We start from the raw sequence: 19,552 nt of genomic DNA, 5'->3' as shown, positions 1-19,552 counted from the left end.
TTAAAGATTGAGAATGAATTTATAAATGTAGATCTTCCTTCCTAATTAGAACAAATCTGCTATTTGATCTGCTTCAGAATCGCTTTATAATAATTCCACCACAGACAGTCATAAACATGGACTTTGCTTTCTGAAACACCAAGACTACCATATTATGAGATTCCTTGAATTTACACCCTTGCCCACTTTCATATTCCATAGGCTTGAGAAGGCGCTTAGGAACTTTTCTTACCTCCTGGCCAAATACTCCTTGTCCTTCTTAGAATTTTTTTTTTTTTTTTAAGTCCAGCAGTTCTATTATAGTTGACTTATTAGTTGGGTAAGAGTTGCATTTTTTCCCCTAGGTAATTGAAGATCTGATCATTTGCATATTGAGCTGAACAAATCATGTAGGTTCTTATACTATTTAAGAGTTCTCAGAAGGGCATTTTTCTAATTTTTCTAATTCACATATCACCATCAGCAGCACACGGGCTCAGGTTGCTGATTGAATCTGCTTGACTGTGCAGCTCTCTGGTTCATGGAAGTGAACATGCAGATTTTAATTCCTCTGTTCAAGTGCGTTCAGCGCTTCCTTTTCCGAAGATCTGCCTTAACCACAGTTTAATTAGTTATTTAGACAACTCAGATTTAGATTACTTTCAGTATTCTTTGGAGAAGGCAGTGGCACCCCACTCCAGTACTCTTGCCTGGAAAATCCCATGGACGGAGGAACCTGGTGGGCTGCAGTCCATGGGGTCGCTAGGAGTCAGACACGACTGAGTGACTTCACTTTCACTTTTCACTTTCATGCATTGGAGAAGGAAATGGCAACCCACTCCAGTGTTCTTGCCTGAAGAATCCCAGGGATGGGGAAGCCTGGTGGGCTGCCATCTATGGGGTCGCACAGAGTCGGACATGATTGAAGCGACTTAGCAGCAGCGGCTATATTCTTTAGTTAGCCTTTCGGTGTTTGAAACTATTAAACATTTGTTGAATGCGGTTGACCCTTGATCAACGTGGGTTTGAACTGCATGGGTCTACTTATACATGGATATTTTTCAATAGTAAATACTACAGTACTGTTAGATCTGTGGTTGGCTGAATCTGCAAATATGGAGGGCCAACTATAAATTATACTTGGGTTAACCCCCATGTCGTTCAAGGATCAACTGCACTGAGAAATCTCACCAAACTAAATGGAGGGGAAGACAAAGCAATTTGATAAAACTATTTTCATAGAGTTGTGAACTGACAATTTAGAAGCCCCATTTGTATACCTGGGGCTTCCCTGGTGGCTCAGATGGTAAAGAATGCCTGCATTGTGGGGGATCCAGGTTTGATCCCTGGGTCTGGAAGATCCCTTGGAGAAGGGATTGGCTACCCACTCCAGTATTCTGGCCTGGAGAATTCCATGCACAGAGGAGCCTGGTGGGCTACAGTTCATGAGGTTGCAAAGAGCTAGACATAACTGAGCAACTAACACTTTTCACTTTGTATGCCTGTGCTATATAAAAAAGTTCTTAACAGTTTATACCCCAGGTAATCTATACAATTAATAAACTGAATAAACTGGCTTTTTCATTATACTACAAATATCTTTAATTCCAAATTAGCAGATACAGGAGTGGTTAAGTTTTTTTTTTTTTTTGACTTTTTATTTTGTATGGGGTAATAGTAGAAGGGAGTGGCAGAGGATGACATGGTTAGATGGCATCACCGACTCAGTGGATGTGAATTTGAGCAAACTCCAGGAGATATGAAGAACAGAATAGCCTAGCGTGCTGCAGTTCATGGGGTTGCAGAGAGTTGGACACAACTTAGTGACTGAACAGCAACAACAAATAGCCGAGTAACAAGAGATGCTGTGATGGTTTCAGGCGGACAGTGACGGGACTCAGCCATACGTGCACACGTATCCATCTCCCCCAAACTCCCCTCCATCCAGGCTGAGAAGTGGTACGGTTTTGCAGTGTCAGAATTTAATTTCACCTTTGAACTTGAAATTGTATAATTAAAATTTAAATACCTAAAGATCCATATCTGATACATGACATGGTTTGAAGGACTTTTTATGCTGTGACTGGGTCCTTCTTTCTCAGATATATGTAGATAATAAACTAGTTATGTATTTTTGATAAATTAAAATGTGACTTTCATCTTTCTATGGGATGTAATTTAGTCCCTAGAGCTGTTTATTAACCATTGAGTTATAATACCAGGAGTAGTGCTTTTTCCTGAATAACAATGTGAGAGAGAATGTTTTATGTTGTAGGGCATTCAGCTGTCCATTTAGCTCACCAGGAGTCTCTTACTTCAAAACAAAACAAAACAAAGCCATGGATCCAGAGACTGCGCTAACAATCTAAGTGTGTTTTCAATTATCTGAGAATAGAACTCTGGCGGCAGCTGGCTGAGAGACTTCAGATGTGGTTTCTCTCTTCCTGGTTATATGACTGGAGAGGGTGCTTCTTTCAGCAAGGGACAGAGAGACTCGTAGAATGAGGAAGCATTTGTTTGCAGGGGTCTGAAGGGGGCATTTCTGTGTGGAAAGCAGCCCTTCCCCCACCCTGCCTGATATTCTCATTTGGTGGGAGCTGGGATGCAGGAAGCCAAGACCCTACAGTTTAACTGTTGTTGGGATCCTGGTCTGGTAGAACCCTGAATATTGACCTTCAGTATTGCTGGCCAGGTTACAGAAAGCGAGCTGTCAGACTTCACCTTTGTGCACGTTCCAGGTTACCTAGTTGATGTAATAAATGTATGTTCCAACGTTTGAAGGAACAAGGTCACAGTAGCATTTTGCTGGGGTGAAAGCATGTCTTAGCACAGGCACAAGTTGGCTCTTAAACTCTCAGTTTGCCACTTGTGTGTGAGACTTGCGCTGTGAATGTTGGTAGCTGGTGACCCTTCTCCTCTGATTGACCATCTGAGAAATTAGTGTGGTGGGAATTATAGTGTATTACTCCTTGTGGCTTTAAAAATGAAGACATTTTTATATAGGAGAGCATGAAAGTGATTTTAAGGTCTTTGGAATTTTTATTTAATTTTTTTTAATTGTTTTTTTAGAATTTTTATTTTTAATGTGTCACTTTAGGTTGATCATTTCATCATTTTTCTGTTTCTGAAAAGTCTTTTCTTCCCTTGAACCAAATGACCCACATCTTAATGCTTTTCCCTGATGCTTGAATGTAGTAAAACATATTATATGGACTTAAGTTGCTTTCAACTTTTTAAAACCATGTCTTCGAGTGACTGGATTATGTGATAATTGTGAAGAAACTGCAGCCCTACATCCCACAACTGTGTGTGTGTTTTGAAGAGTCAGACCTGAGTAAGGGAACCATTGCTTTTACTGTGTGATGAGAAAATAGTTGGTATTTTTTCTGCCTTGTACCTGTGGTCATGTGTTTGCCTAGTATGAGGTTTCTGGCCTCAAATCTCTTCTAGGGGAGGGTGAGAGCTTTGGGGTGAGGGATCTGGAGAGAAGGAATTCAATCAAAGTTAATTAAAAAAAGGCCTCTTCTTGTTTTTATTTTTGTTGTGTGTGTCCAGGATTTAGAAGAATTCTGCTTTAAGTTTTGCATCAATCATTTGACAGAAGTCACACAGACTGCAGCATTTTGGCAAATGGATGGCCCTCTCCTAAAGGAATTCATTGCTAAAGCCAGTAAATGTGGAGCCTTTAAGAACTGAAGCCCAAGACTGCTGGGTTTTGTGTGAGTGCTCTGGGGCTGGTGAAGGCGTGTCGTTTGTGCTCTATGAGGGATGTAATTCTGCAGGTAAAAAATAACAAACCATCACATGTCTTGCTCACATTGGGATACAGTTCTCTGTGTAGGGATATGTGAAGAGTGCACGGCTCTTCCTGAACCCATTTTAAACTATTTCCAGATGTGTGTATTTTGAATGTGACCTTAACATTTGGCTGGGACATTGTAAAGGGGTGAAAGTTTTGCTGGTTGGTTGTTTTTTTGTTTCTGTTTGTTTTTGATTAGAGGAACTTCTAAAGTTGGAAGCGGACGTTTGTGGCAACTCTCCTGGCTCATGTATCGGCAGCCCTTTTGCTCCCAGGAGTTGGGATAGTGCACGAATTGTGAGAGGCGTAGAGGCCCCCCCGCCCCCCAGAATGAAAAGTGCTGACTTGGGACTTGGCTGAGAGCTGCATTAGTCACCAGGTCTGTGGCCTCACTTTGAAGGGATAGTTAAGATCGTTTGAGGTTTTGTTTGTGTTTTTGCATCATTGATGACTTTTTTTAACTTCAAAATGATATTCAATTTAATATAAACCTATTGAAATGGTAATTACACAAAGCCGAATTTCTCAGTTAGTCAGGTTTCTCTTAAGGCCTAAGTACATGCAAGAGTAGTAATGTAGAACTATCTATGAAAAATTAATAATGGAAGAAACTTCACTTGGGTGAAGGTGAATATTTTATAAATCAGAGTCTCCACTTCTAACAGTGTTTTATTAAGGTTAAATTTGAGAACCCAAATTTAAATGCCCCCACCTTTTCCCCTATAAATGCTAATCATGTAAGAGGATAATAGTGATATATTCCTCATTCTCTTGCTTCCTAAATCATGGTTGCTGAATCATCAGATTTGCTATGTCTGACTCAAATAAGTAGTTCTTAAACCCAAGTTTCTTACAGGACTTAACAGAGTTTGTTTTGATTGGTTTTTATCTGTGCCAAATACCACCATACATTTTGCTTATTTGAAATTTCACCAGCTTTCACATTTGACTTTCCTTTTGGTCGTGTTAGGTATAATATTTAGCACAACTTGACTTTGAAGAAGGATCTGAATTAGGGGCGGGTGGTCTGGTTATGAAACGTGGCTCTGGGAGTAAGAGTGTTCAGTGTGTGTCTTTGCAGCTTGCTTCACGTGTCTGTGGAGCTTGCTTGGAGAGCAAGCCTTTGTTTTTCTCTCTGGCCAACAGACTCATTTCTCTCTGTGGAAGCTCCCCTGGTGAACTGTTTGCTGTTTGGAAGGTCTCCCATCTGAATTGAGACTAGATACATTTTCAGACTCAAATGAACAAGAGGGTGAAGAGATGCTGCAGCTACTGTTTTTAGCAAAGTTTCTGTGTGTGTTGGCGGGGGAGGGCCCAAAGATGGGAATTCATTGATGGGGGCAATAAACACAAGCCCAGAAATCCCAGCCCCCTTTCCTTGACCGTGTTGCAAGTGATCAAAGCCCAGTGAGTTACTACGTTAGGATTATTACTGCAGCATGATAGAATTTTCTTACTAGGTCGAGAAATGTACATTAATTTGATTATTAGCCATGATGGGTAGTATTTATAACAGTCAGTTATCCGGGCAAAGCAAGAACTTCAGTGTGTTTACTATTGCTCTTACTTGAAAAAAAACACTTTAACAAAAGCACAAATTAACGTAGTATATCCATTTCCATAGATAGTTCATTCAACAAATATTTGCCGAGTTCCTAATAGGTGAAGAACCACTTCTCAGATTACTGAGTTATTTGTATGAGTATGTATTCAGTGAAGAGAACAGGAAAAAGTCCTTCAGAAAGTACTTGTGTGTATGTGTTTTTTTTTAAATTATGCTCTCTTATTTTTCTACCTGGTTTTGTTAATCACGTCAGGAGATAAAAACTATTCTTTGAGTTGTTTTCTTCATCAGACATAATTATGAAAGCCGAAATATTTGTATTTCTTAAAATAGCCCTAAAATATACTCTTGAACTTCTTACTGGAACATCTGATACTCTAGTTATACAGGTTGTATTTATGCAGTGTTTAGAGTGACATGTTAATAAATAAAGCAGTCTGTTAAAATGGGCATCTAGAGTTATCTTTTCCCTCTCAAAAATCAATAATATGCAGCCTTAAAAAGGAAAGAAATTCTGACACATGCTGCCACTTGGATGAACTTTGAGGGTGTTATGCTCAGTGAAATAAGCCAGTCACAAAATGACAAGCCCTTTATGATCCCACTTACATGAGATCCCTCGAGCAGTCAAGGTAGATGGTTGTTGCCAGGGGCTGGGGGAAGGGGTCCGAGGGGTGATTACATAATAGGTTCAGAGTTTCAGTTTGGTAAGATAAAAAGTGTCCTGTGCGCAGATGGTACACAACAATGTGAATGACTTAATGCTGCTGGACTTAACCATGGTTAATACGGTAATGTGTATTTTGCAATGAAAAATTTTAAAAAAAGCAGTACTCTGATTCTTGGATATTAGGCTAAAAGCAGGTACCACTGTGAGCATTTCCCTGGTGGCTCAAAGGGTAAAGCATCTGCCTGCAGTGCGGGAGACCCGGGTTCGATCCCTGGGTCAGGAACATCCCCTGGAGAAGGAAATGGCAACCCACTCCAGTATTCTTGCCTGGAGAATCCCCATGGACAGAGGAATCTGGTCGGGCTACAGTCCCTGGGGTCGCAAAGAGTCGGACACGACTGAGTGACTTTCAACTTCACCACGAGCATGCTGTGTCTCAGCTATGCCCCAACCCCAGAAAATAGGCTCTAGCTTTATTCCTGCTGAAAGACACTACAGTTGAGCCATCACAGCGAAAAAATATTAATATATCCGGATCCTTTGGGGGACTAATAAATGAGGGGTGAGACATAGTCCCTGTCCTCAAGGAATGTGAAAATTGTTAGGAGAGAAGAGCGAGATTTAGGAGTAAACACCGTAACATTTAGAAACAGCTTCTCGTAAGTCATTGAGAAGAAACCCCGTCAGGTTAGTGTGAGAAGTACTCGTTCTGAAGGCCCTGTTGGTGCGGCACGGGGGCACACACACTGTCCTTTTAGCCCATTTCCAAAACAGGTGAGCGGCCCAAGCAACGGCTTAGAGGTGGGGGCTAACACGCCTTTCAGAACGTTACCGTAAGCAAGCTCGTTTGGTCAGAATGGAAAAAATAATCCAGGGCTCCTCAGGCAGCAGTGTTGGCAAGGGGAGGCCGTGTGGACACGTGTGGTGTTTGTGTGTGTGTGACGTGGATGAGAACAGTTATTTCCCACGATGCCAGGCCCTGTGCTTCACAAATACTTTGTTTTTGTTTTCTGGCTGCGCTGAGTCTTCGTTGCTGTTCGAGGGCTTTCTCTAGTTGCGGCACTCGGGAGCCTGTTACTCTTAGGTGCGGTTGCACGGGCTCTCATCGCAGTGGCGTCTCTTGTTGCAGAGCCCGGGCTCCAGGCGTGCGGGCTTAGCAGTTGGGACACTGGCTTAGCCTGGCGTGTGGAATCTTCCCTGGCCAGGGATCGAACCTGTGTCCCCTGAACTGGCTGCTGCTGCTGCTGCTAAGTCGCTTCAGTTGTGTCCGACTCCGTGCGACCCCATAGACGGCAGCCCACCAGGCTCCCCCGTCCCTGGGATTCTCCAGGCAAGAACACTGGAGTGGGTTGCCATTTCCTTCTCCAATGTGTGAAAGTGAAAAGTGAAAGTGAAGTCACTCAGTCGTGTCCGACTCTTAGCGACCCCATGGACTGCAGCCTACTAGGCTCCTCCATCCATGGGATTTTCCAGGCAAGAGTACTGGAGTGGGATGCCATTGCCTTACAGCAGGCAGATTCTTATCCAACGCACTACCAGAGAAGGCCCCTATGTTTTCTTTTTTAATGCCCACATTTTTGTACCATAGACTAGGCAGAATTAGGCTCAGATTAAATAATTTTTTCAGCAGTAAGCGACTGCAGAAGTGCAAACCCAGGTTCTGTTTTCACTTGTCCAACATTTGCCACCTGATGGCTGCCTCGTTCTTGTTGCTCTGTTGTGCTGAGTTACCACTGTGAGTGACCAGTGAAATCTGAAAGTAAAGTGGAGGCCAGAGGGTTTTTTAGAAATAAACGTCATGACATGAGAACTGTTCCTCAGATAAGCTTTGCTGTAGGATGTAAGATCGGGGAGGCAAGCTGAAGTTACAGCAGCATCTAGACGGGGGCAAATCTTTCTTCAGCAGGTCTAAGGTGGAGCCTTGGCTTTTTTATTCAGGTATAGTTGATTTATTTATTTATTTATTTTTTCCAGTTTCAATGGATTTTTTTTTTTTTCCAGTTTCAATGGATTTTTTTTTTCCAGTTTCAATGGATTTTTTTTTCCAGTTTCAATGGATTTTTTTTTCCAGTAGTTGATTTATAAGATTACTTTTAGATATACAGCATATTGATTCAACATTTTTATAGCTTATACTCCATTTATAGCTATTATAAAATCTTGGCTATATTGTGGTACAGTGTATCCTAATAGCTTATTCATTATAAAACATAATAGTTTGTAGCCCTTAATCCCCTAATGCTGTGTTGTGTCCAGCCCCTTCCCTCACCCGACTTGTAACCTCTAGTTTGTTCTCTGTACTTGTGAGTCTCTTTTCTGTTATAGTCACTAGTTTGTTTTAATTTTTAGGTCTCACATGTAACTGAAAACATACAGCATCCGTCTTTTTCTCTGACTGATCTCACTTAGCGTAATACCCCCCAAGTCCATCCACGTTGTTGCAAATGTCAGAATTTCCTTCTTTTTGATGGCTGACTAGGACACACCCACACCCCACATCTTCATCTGTTCATCTGTTGATGAACACTTAGGTTTCTTCCATATCGTGGCTAGTGTAAATAATGCTGCTGTGAATACTGGGGCATTGAACCCGGGCCACGGCAGTGAAAGCCCAAGTCCTAAGCACTGGATCACCAGGGAACTCCCCTACTTATGGTCTTTTTGAGGATAGCCATTCTGACAGGTGTGAGGTGATACCTCATGATACTTTTTGCATTTCCCTGATGAGTTAGCAGTGTTGAGCATCTTTTCATGTGCCTGTTGGCCATCTATCTCTATGTCCTTTTTAAAGAAATGTCCCTTTTGGTCTTCTATTTCAATCAAGATGGGTTTTTTTTTTAATGTTGAATTATATGCATCATTTACATGTTTTGTATATTAACCCTTTATCACTCATATCATTTGTAAATATTTTCTCCCATTCAGTAGGTTCTTTTTGTTCTGTAGATGGTTAATGTGTCTAGACTGCTGTGTCTAGATCAGTGTTTCCTTATAGATTTCCTGTCTGGATAATCTGTCCATTGATGTAATTGGGCTGTTAAAGTTCTCCACTATTATTGAGTTGCTGTCAGTTTTTCCCTTTATGTCTGTTAATATTTGCTTTATAAATTTAGGTGGTCCCGTGTTGGGTGTCTGTATATTTCCATTGTTATATCTTCTTTGATCCCATGATTGTTACGTAATGTCCTTCTTTACCTCTTTAACAATCTTTGTTTTAAAATCTATTTTGTCTGGTACAGTATTGTTTTTTGATTCCAACTTGCATGGAATGCCTCTCCTTCTTTTAACTTTGTCTCCGTGTGTCTTTAGATCTGAAGTGACTCTCTTGTAGGAAGCATGTTTTTATATCCATTCAGCTAGTCTCTGTCTTTTGATGAGAGCATTTAATCCATTTACATTTGTAATTATTGGTATGTTTGCAATTATTGCCGTTCATTAATTGTTTTGTAGTTCTATTTGTAGACTGTTTTTGTATTTATTTTTGTTTTTTTTTCCCCTTCTTTTGTTCTCTTTCCCTTGTGATTTAATGATTATTTTTAGTTTATGTTTGAATTTCTTTCTCTGTTACTGTTTTTTGGGGTTTTCGTTTATGGGTACCATGAGGTTTTTGTATAGCTGCTGCTGCTGCTAAGTCGCTTCAGTTGTGTCTGAGTCTGTACAACCCCATAGATGGCAGCTCGCCGAGCTCCCCGTTCCTGGGATTCTCTAGGCAAGAACACTGGAGTGGGTTGCCATTTCCTTCTCCAATGCATGAAAGTGAAAAGTGAAAGGGAAGTTGCTCAGTCGTGCCCGACTCTTAGCGACCCCATGGACTGCAGCCCACCAGGCTCCTCCACCCATGGGATTTTCCAGGCAAGAGTACTGGAGTGGGGTGCCATCGCCTTCTCCTTTTCTATAAGCAGTCTATGTATATGTATATGTGATTATTTTAAATTGTTGATCTCTTAATTTCAGATGCATTTTAACAGCCCTACAGTTGTACTCTCCTCCCCTCATGATGACTGTTTTTGACATATATTTTGAATCTGTTTGTCTTGTCCGTCCCTTCTTTTTGTAGGCATAAATGATTTTTACTGTTACTTTTGTCTTTTCTGGAGAAGGGCATGGCAACCCACTCCAGTATTCCTGCCTGGAGAATCCCAGGGACAGAGGAGCCCGGCGGGCTACAGTCCACGTGATCACAAAGAGACAGGACTGAGCAGCTAACACTAACGCTTTCACTTTTTGTCTTTTATCCTTCCTGCTAACTTTGTTCATGAATGATTTACTGTCTTTGCTGTATGTTTGCCGTTATCAGTGAGTTTTTTCCTTTTATAATGTTGGTGTTTCTAGTTGTGTGGCCTTTTCTTTTCCACTAAAAAGTTTCCTCCAGCATTTGTCGTAAAGTTGGTTTGGTGGCACTGAACATTTTTAGCTTTTGCTAGTCTGTGAGACTTTGGATTTTCATCAGATCTGAACGAGAGCCATGTCAAGAGGAGTATTCTTGGTTGTAGGCTTTTCCCTCTCATCTCTTTAAATACGATCATGCTACTCCCTTCTGGTCTGCGGAGTTTCTGCTGAAAAGTCAGCTGATGTCCTTATGGGAGTTTCCTTATAAGTAACTTGTTGTTCCCTGTTGCTTTTAATATTCTCTCTTTATCTTCTGTTTTTGCCATTGTAATTACAGTATGTGTGGTCCTCTTTGGGGTGATCCTGTTTGGGACTCTATGCTTCCTGGACTTGGGTGACTGTTCTCTTTCCCAGGTTAGGCAAGTCTTTAGCTTCTGTGTCTTCAGGTGTATTCTCGGGCCCTTTCTCTCTTCTCCTTCTGGATTCTCTATAATATGAATGTTAGTGTGATTGTTACTGTCTCAGTGATCTCAACTGCCCTCTTTCCATTCTTCTTTTCTGTTCAGTGGCAGTGATTCATTCCCACTACTGTCTTCAGCCCATGGACCTGTCCATCTATATCATCTTAGCCTGCCATTGATTCCTTCTAGTGTGTTTTCATTTCAGTTATTATATTCGTCATCTTTTGGTGGTTATGTTTTCTCTTTTTTAAGAACTTCTGATTTCTCACTGTTCATTTATTCTTATTCTCAGTTCTTTAGTCATCTTTATGATCATGACTTGGAACTCTGCCTCTGCTTCACTCTAGGATTGTATCTTTCATCTGGGATGAAGTGTTCCTCTGTCACCTCATTTTATTTAACTTACTGTGTTTATTTCTGTGTATTGGGGAGGTTGGTTATGTTACCTGACTTTGGAGAAGTGGCTTTTGGTAGGGGGTGCCCTTCTGTGTGGGTCTTTCTGCTGTGGCAGGCTGACCACTGAGGGCTGTCTGGAAGGTGTGGCTGGCCTCTGGTCTGATGGGTTGCCAGGCCCTGCCTTGTACAGAGGCAGCTGACCACTGGTTGGCAGGTGGATCACGAGGCTGTGGAACTCTGCGAGGCTCACCCAGGGGCTGGTGCTGGCTCATTGGAACCAGGAATTGGGTCCAGGAGATTCTGGAGCTGGTCCTGCCCCCTGGTGGCTGAAGCCAGGTCCTGGAATCTTGCTTCAGGGCCCTGGGGTCCCAGAACTGGTGTCAGACCCCTGGTGGGTATGGTCAGTTCCTGACACAGCTGGCTACAGGGTCTGGGGTGTCTTTTTTTTTTTTTAAACCTGTGCTGGGTCTTAGTTGCGGCATGAAGGATCTTAGTTGTGGCATGCAAACTCTTAATTGTACCATGCAAACTCTACTTCTCTGACCAGGGATTGAATCCAGGTCCCCTGTATTTGGAGTGTGGAGTCTTAGCCACTGGACCACCTGGGAAGTCCTGGGTCGGGGTGTCTTGAAATTGGGTTTATCTCCTGGTGGGCGGGGCTTGGGCCCATCTGGTCCAGGGACTGGTACTGGCCTGCTGGGGGGTGGGCTGTGGTTGTCCTGAGGTGGGTGAGGCTGGTCCCCAGGCTGGAGCAGGCTCACTGGTGAGTGGGCTGGGGCTCCGGGGAGTCTGGGGCTGATGTCTGCCCACTGGTGGACAGAGCTGGGTCCCAGGGTGATCAGGTCTGCTGTCTCTGCACCGGGGCCTGGCCCTGTGGCAGGCAGGGCTGTGTCCGGGGTGGCTCTGGGCTCGGGGGTCTTAAGGCAGCAGGTCTGCTGGTGTGTGGGGCTCTGTCTGAGGTATACCAGTTGTTCTGCCTGAGGTATACCAGTTGCTGCTGCTGTTTAGTCGCTGTATCCAACTCTTGCAACTCCATGGATTATAGCCCGCCAGGCTCCTCTGACTGTGGAGTTCTCGAGGCAAGAATACTGGTGTGGGTTGCCATGCCCTCCTCCAGGGAATCCTCTCGACCCAAGGATTAAACCCACATCTCCTGCATTGGCAGGTGGATTCTTCACCACTACGCCACCTGGGAAGGCCAAGGTCTCCCAGTACTGGTACCTGTAGGCTAGTGAGCAGGGGCACGGCTCTTACTGAGGCTAAAGCTAGAGGATTCCAGAATGGTGTTGGCCACTGGTCTACCAGCAGTGTCCACATGGTAGAATGAGCTCCCAGAAACGCCGGTTCTGTGTTCCAGGTGAGCTCCAGTCGCCTCCCAGCTCTCAGGGAGACACTTCACAATGAGCAGGCAGGTCTGTCCCAGGCTCTTTTCAAATTCCTGCTTGTGCCCTGGAGCATGAGTTCCTGTGTGCAGCCTTTAAGAGTGAATTCTCCGTTTCCCCCTGCCCCCTGGGACTCCCAAAGGCAAGCCCCACTGACCTCCAAAGCCGAATGTCCCAGAGGCTCAGATCCATTGTTCCTTGGAGAGAACCTCTCTGTGGGTCACTCACCCCCAAGTGTTGGTCTTGACTATATTGTGTGTTTGCACCACCACGTATCTGGTCATGGTTCTTTCTTTTTATCTTTAGTTGTAGAAAAGACCGTTAGGTACCTTCGGTCTCTTTGATCCATAGCAATACATAGTTGTGTGTGTGTGCGTGTGTTCACTCAGTCTCTCTGATCCATAGTAGTTCTTGGTGTGTGTGTGCACACATGCTCAGTCGTGTCCGATTCTTTGTGACCCCAGGGATTGTGCCCTCCAGGCTCCTCTGTCCATGGAACTTCCCAGGCAAGAATACTGGAGTGGATTGCGACTTCCTTCTCCAGGGGGTCTTCCAGTCCAGGGATCCAACCCACATCTCTCGTTTCTCCGCCATTGGCAGGCAGATTCTTTACCACTGTACCAGCTGGGCAGCAAGTTGTAATTTTGGTATGCCTGTGAGGTGAGGTGAGCTCAAGAGTCTTTCTACTCTGCCACCTTGTAATCTAAAGTATATATACATACATATATATTTTTTTGGCTTCTGTAGTTTGTCCTCTGATGATTCTGATGTGTAGCCAAATTTGGACACCACTAAGATTTTGCCCCCGGTTATTAGTGACTTGGGCTGGGGTTGCCACTACAGCAGGGATGGACATGTTCTTCACTTACGTCCTGCTCTTCAACAGGTATTTTTTGAGTGTATTATGTGCCAGATGGGACTCGGATCAAACTCATGCTGAAATGTAGCACTGCTGTGGATCAGATAGTGTGGTAAAAAGGTAGAAACGTGAATGTGAAGTTTTCAGAGGTCAGACATGAAGAGGACATAACATCTGAACTGTATATTGTTAGGTTGAGAAAAACCTCCAGAGAGGCCGGTTTTAAATGTTTATTTTGAAGATGATATTGTACTCACGTGGTGACTGTGGATGAAGAGAAATTTCAAAAGCAGACAGGTTTGGTAATGTATAATATAAAAATTTATTATATCAAAGAGGCATTATGGACTGGAACTAGTCTCAAAAGATAAAAACAGTTTATCCATTTAACGTTTACTGAGCATGCTAGCTGCTGGAAACGTGACAGGGAGAAAAACAGGAATGGGAGTTTCTGCCCACAGGCTGCTTACACGCCAGCGGTCTGATGTGCGATACAGTGGCTTACACTGAGAAGAGACGTGAGCAGAAAGGACGATCTCGGTGAAGACCTCACAGCAGAACGTGCAGAGGCCCTGGGGCAGGAGGACCTGGCGTCCACTTGGCTCACCGGAGTGGGGGAGGGGAGGAGGCCACTAAAAGATTTTTAAGAGCCATGGGAAGCATGGTCTAATTTACTCAAGTAGACTCTGAGGAATATCTTACTAGTGGGAGAGAGGTAGAAGATGACAGTAAGGAGGGGGAGGCAGATGTACCCATCAGCAAGAACAGGTAAGAGCGGGCAAGGACCAGAGACTCCCCGGGGGCCTGGTGCTGAAGGTGTGTGGCTTTCACAGGCCGGTCTCCAGCTTTCACCCTGTTTGCAACTGTGCTCGATTCCTGGCTTAGGAAATGGTGCTTCTTAAGAAGACAGGGAAGAATCTGAAGTGGAACTTGACTGAAGCCCAGAGCACAAGGTTTGTTTTAAGTCCTGGAGTAGCTCAATCTCTTCCTTCAGCTGCCGTCGCCTCTCTTCAGATTGATGAATTTGATTCTCTATCGCTGTGAGAAGGAAGGTATTCAGGTTACTCAGTGCTTCTGCACATCATGTACTGCTTCTGGCCACTTCTGAAAGTGCTCAGTGCACAGCCCTGTGCCCCAGTGAAAAGGGCCCAGTGTCTTGTGAATTTTCATGCCTTTGCTTCCTCTTCTAGTTCAGGATCGAATTCTAGTATTTATCACACTTAAGGCGGGTCCATAATTCTTGAAAATTTTGTATACAATTAGAAAAGGTAGCTTCTGTATATCTTTGAGGACTTGAAAGCAGCAACTGTATAACCTTCATGCTGCACATTATCCATTTATTGGGAGAGGATGTGGTTAGACTACCGAAGGTAAGGCAGATCTTTCAGACAAATGCATCCTAGTTTTAATGTTACATAAAAGCTTCTGGCTTTATTTAGAAATAGGAGTGCTTTTATTGTGGCAACTTAGAAGCTACTTTAGTTAGGCTTTATGAATTTATAATACTACTCAATGGCAATGTCATTTTTTTAAAACGTGAAAATGGAAGAATATTAAAATATATACATACATAATCTGTTCTTAGAGTATCTGTATATCTGTAGTTAACTTTCTGGAACATTGGAAAGGCTGAATTAAGCATGAGAGTTACCCCTTGGAGCGTCAGAAGTTAAATCTTCTAAGTTGGTTCTCATGCAATTCCAAATAGTGTCTCCTCCTAACAGTGTCTCTTCCTGGTGCTCACACCCCGCAAACAATACACTGTACTGCTCCCAACTGACTCACCTGGGTGCTGACATGTGCTAAACATGTCACTTTAATACGAAAGAAAAATAAACACAAACGAAAGTCAAAATACAAAATAAAGCGGTGCTTTCAAAAAAAAAAGGTACTCCCATTAGAAGTATGCAGACAGTCTCAAGAGACTGGTAAAAAAAAAAAAAAACACCATTGTTGGTAAATTAAAAACAACATTTTCCTGTCGATTATAAATGTAACACAAAATTCAAACAGAAATGTGTATTATGAAAACAAAAATGAGAAAGGCTTGTGCATACTGAGGGAGGAGTATGAACTAATATTTTCTTCACAGGGAAAGTATTTTAATATGTTTGCTGAAAAGACAAATACATCTCCGGAAAAGAACAGAGTGTAGGCCATTGTTTGTTTTCAACTTCAGGGGGAGCCCTCTGCCCCAAACCCTGTGCCCTCCGCGCCTGCCTGGGATGTGCAGGGCACAGCCTGGCCAGCTGTGTGTGGCAGCCTTGGTGGGGAAGTCAGGCAAGACCCATCAGTGTGGAAACTTAGCCTCTTTCAAAGGCATCTGAAACAGTGGTGAAAGGACCACTGCTCAGTGTTTTATGGAAAAATTATGTCTCTGTTTCCAGCAGGTTTTTTCAAAAATTTCTTGGCGGTTCTTTTTTGATGAACTTTAGAATTGATCACAACTTTCCCTCTCCCCCATTAGATTTGAAGATTAATGTTGGCAGAATTGAAATGTATACACATCACACCAAGTGAGAGGGAGACGGTGGCCTCATGATTGATATCACAGCCTCACCCACTCCTGCTGGTGTTCAAACATGGTGCCCAAATACTTCATTCTGCGGTCAATTTTTTTTTGTTGTTTCTACTTTTTTAAATGAGTTTTTTTCTGATTAGGAAAGTATTTTGTGTCTGTATTAAATGTGGAAAATACAGTGAGCACTAAGACAAAAGAAGTTACTGTAATCCAGCCACTTACGGGTACCTGCTGTTTCCATCATGTGCGGTTCTTCTGTGCACGTGTGTCTCTGTGTATATGTGTGTTCCTTCTGGGTGAGGGCTCATGTTTGTAATGGGCTTTTTAATTGAATGAAACTGAATTGAACATTCTTCCAGAATAGGACTTTCATCACCTGACTAGTGTTATATTATTTTCAGTATGGAAGTATTTATGAACTCTGCTGCTCAGTTATAACTCACATACCTGCTTGAAAGTTTACAAGTGTGTCTTCAAACAATCTACAGTCAAAAAGTGAAGTCCCGATTTCTTCATAGTCTGGAGAGAGAAAAACATTTTCAGTTTTATATAGACAGAAACACCTCACAGAGTAACCCCAAATAAGGAGCAGCACACAGAGCGGGCACCCCTTGCAGCCTGCAGCAGCAGCCTCCCCAGGGAACTTGCTGGAAATGCAAACTCCTAGCACCTCACTGGATCAAAAAGGAGCCACCGTGTTAACAAGCCCCCCAGGTGGTCCTAAGGGGCATGCTCAAGTTCACATGTGCTTGATCTAGAGACAAGAATAAGCAAACAGAAGAATTTAGTGCGTGATCTTTGGCAAATGTTTGCTTATAACTTCACTTTTTGGTTTTGTCCTATGGAAAAAAAATCCCTTTCAAATAATCATATATTTTACATTGTTCCCTAAAATATAGTCAGGCTTTTCCTTTTAAGACAGCTATGCTGCTGACCACCTGTGCCGTCAAAAATCCAGGCTAAACTTTATAGCCAGCCCCCCAAATATGCAGTTCCTCGATCTGTGGTTTTGCATCCACAGATTGGGTAGTATTTTATTGTGTAGTATTTACTGAAAAAAAAATCAGGTGTAAGTGGGCCTGTAAAGTTCAAACCTGTTATTTAAGTGTCAGCTTTATTTACTCACTCACTCCTTTAGGCTTTCCCTGATGGTGGATGAGCGTTACTAGATCATACATGCACAGCACTTTGGGCCTCCCTGGTAGCTAACTGGTAAAGAATCTGCCTGCAATCTGAGAGACCTGGGTTCGATCCCTGGGTTGGGAAAATCCCCTGGAGAAGGGCATGGCAATTCAGTCCAGTATCCTTGCCTTTAAGCTCCTAACACAGCTTATAAGAAGGGTACGTGGCTATATACCTGCGTGTACAGATGGAACTTAAGCCGCCAAAAGAGCTGTTTCGGAAAGGCATCTTTAAACCCAAATCAACAAAAACGTTAAAATCTCTTTCTTTTATGTTTTATAGTTTAAAAAAAAAGGCAACTAGCTTTTTAATGAACAGAATCTGAGTCAAATCAAAACTAACATAATGAATGCCGTTCTCAGATCTTAGTAGTGAACATGCTCAGTTGCGGGGAGGGGGCAAGTGTGTGAATGAATCTAGTTATGAACCTCTGGGAAAAAACATTAAAACTTCCAGGGCACCAGGCTATTTTTTTTTCTTTTACTACATTAATGAGTTTGTGAATTACTTACATCCTGTTGACTTACAGAGATCTGGATGAATAAACTTTATTAAAGAATGAGATAAAGAAGGAAAAGAAGAAACAGCATAGAAAATGTGTACTTTAGGGGGGTGTTTGTTTTGTTCACGATGTAGGTCTGTGAGACATCTCTGTATGTAGAAAATTTGTTACTTCAGTACCTGATTCTGCAGTGGTCTCATCCATGAGTCTTTCCTGAATCAAATGAAGTTTGTCTAATATTTCTTCAAATAAAGCGTCAAGAAGCCCTGCTTCTTTACATTTCTTGAGAAAAGCAGCTTTCACAATTGCGTCTAAGAATAAGAAAAGAACTTTAGAAGGACGTGGTGCGTCTCAGGGCAGCCATCCCACACACACACACTCCTTCAGGCTTTCCCTGATGGTGGATGAGCGTTATTAGGTAATACATACACAGCACTTTGGGCCTCCCTGGTAGCTAACTGGTGAAGAATCTGCCTGCAATCTGAGAGACCTGGGTTCGATCCCTGGGTTGGGAAAATCCCCTGGAGAAGGGCATGGCAATTCAGTCCAGAGGGGCCTGGCGGGCTACAGTCCATGGGGTCACAAAGAGTTGGACATGACTGAGTGACTAAGCACAGCACAGCACCTTTATCTTTTCTTCTAATTTCACCATAGCTCTTTTTTTTTCAAGCTGAAACAATGAAATGTTATAAAAAGGGAAAACAACTTCCCTGCTTAGAATAATGATGTAAATAGAATTTTCTAAAATTTAGCTTCAAATCTTTGAGATAATAGTCTCATTTTTTTTCTGTCACAATTGACTGTTTATCATTATGGAATATCTATTTCCTTAACTGGATACTGGAGTGGGCAGCCTTTCCCTTCTTCAGGAGATCTTCCTAACTCAGGGATCAAACCCAGGCCTCCTGCATTGCAGGTGGATTCTTTACCAGCTGAGCTGCAAGGGAAGTCCATTTCCTTAACAGAAAGGTAAAATTACTGGCTCAGCCTCCTGGGGTGCGGGGAGGGGATCACAGGGTGAGGGGCGGCGTGTCACTGGATGAACTCGGGCAACCTGGCTTCTGTATCCTTTCCTAATCTTGAAGAGCTGTGGACCATCCCACCCTGTTACCTTGATCTGTTGAGATTTTGATGGAGTGGATAGTGATGACAGAAGATTTCTACTCTCACAGTTCACTACTACAAGTCCAGAAGAATAAAGTAGGATACCAACTCTAAAATTCACGGTAATAAGTACTGTAAGCCATATTTGTTACTGAAAACTTATAGCAAACCTGTGTGTCTGCCGTCCTTTTCCTTCTTCAATGCCATTCTCTCAGGTGGCTAGGAGAGAAGAATCAAAACTACTTTACACTGATTTTTTTACTGTTGATACTTAATACAGTAAGTCCTCTACATATGAACAAGTTCCAGTCTGAGAGCGCATTTGGAAGTCCAATTTGTGATTCCAACAGTTAACCTAGGTACCCAACTAACACAATCAGCTATACGGTACTGTAATAGGTGTAGAATACTTTTCACAAAAATAATAAAAACATTTTTAGTGTTACAGTACCTTGAAAAGTACAGTAGTACAGTATAACAGCTGGCACACAGGGGCTAGCTGAGTGGAAGGAGGAGCTACTGACTGGAGAAGGGAGAGGAGGTGGGAGATGGTCTAGAGCTGAAGGGTCGGCAGTGGTAGGAGGTGGAGGGCAAGCCGCAGCTTCACTCACGCCTGAGGTTGAGGGCACAGGTTCTGGTTCCTTGCTGGATTCAATTCTATCTACCCTCTTGAAAAAGCGATCCAGTGTTGTCTGGATGGGAGCTCTCTTTTTCTCGTCACAGGTGACGGGGCAGCACGGGACTGCGTTCTGAACGGCTGCTGCAGCCTTCGCGTGCCGTTCTACGTTCGGGTCCTGTGCTTGA

General features: G+C 42.9%; 2 protein-coding genes across 44 annotated transcripts in view; one reads left to right on the top strand and one right to left on the bottom strand.

Moving 5' to 3' along the window:
* The window catches only part of RCBTB1 (RCC1 and BTB domain containing protein 1), a 70,205-nt gene extending 52,296 nt beyond the window's left edge, over positions 1-17,909 (top strand). For 17 of the 32 annotated variants that reach the window (XR_015137947.1, XR_015137949.1, XM_086329095.1 and 14 more), the window contains one exon: positions 3,535-5,792. Coding sequence is in view for 19 of the 32 variants with exons in the window: in XM_086329095.1 (XP_086185221.1) it covers positions 3,535-3,675 (141 nt within the window). In the remaining 13 variants the exon portion in view is untranslated. Of the gene's footprint in view, positions 1-3,534; positions 5,793-15,906 lie in introns of those variants that run through there. The other 15 variants (XR_015137943.1, XR_015137942.1, XR_015137946.1 and 12 more) reach the window with 7 other exon arrangements.
* PHF11 (PHD finger protein 11) overlaps positions 13,738-19,552 on the bottom strand; it is a 34,611-nt gene continuing 28,796 nt past the window's right edge. For 6 of the 12 annotated variants that reach the window (XR_015137954.1, XR_015137957.1, XM_086329116.1 and 3 more), the window contains 5 exons: positions 19,360-19,542; positions 18,919-18,967; positions 17,824-17,955; positions 16,408-16,479; positions 13,738-14,477 (listed from right to left, as the gene is read on the bottom strand). Coding sequence is in view for 8 of the 12 variants with exons in the window: in XM_086329116.1 (XP_086185242.1) it covers positions 14,338-14,477; positions 16,408-16,479; positions 17,824-17,955; positions 18,919-18,967; positions 19,360-19,542 (576 nt within the window). In the remaining 4 variants the exon portion in view is untranslated. Of the gene's footprint in view, positions 14,478-16,407; positions 16,480-17,823; positions 17,956-18,918; positions 18,968-19,359; positions 19,548-19,552 lie in introns of all 12 variants that reach the window. The other 6 variants (XR_015137953.1, XM_086329118.1, XM_086329121.1 and 3 more) reach the window with 2 other exon arrangements.

This window comes from Bos grunniens, chromosome 12, assembly GCF_055505025.1.
Source record: "Bos grunniens cultivar Pamir isolate PY7600 chromosome 12, Bosgru_T2T1.0, whole genome shotgun sequence".
Lineage (NCBI taxonomy): Eukaryota > Metazoa > Chordata > Mammalia > Artiodactyla > Bovidae > Bos > Bos grunniens.
The sequence above is the reverse complement of the archived record's forward strand: the minus strand, read 5'-3'. Positions and strand labels throughout refer to the sequence as shown.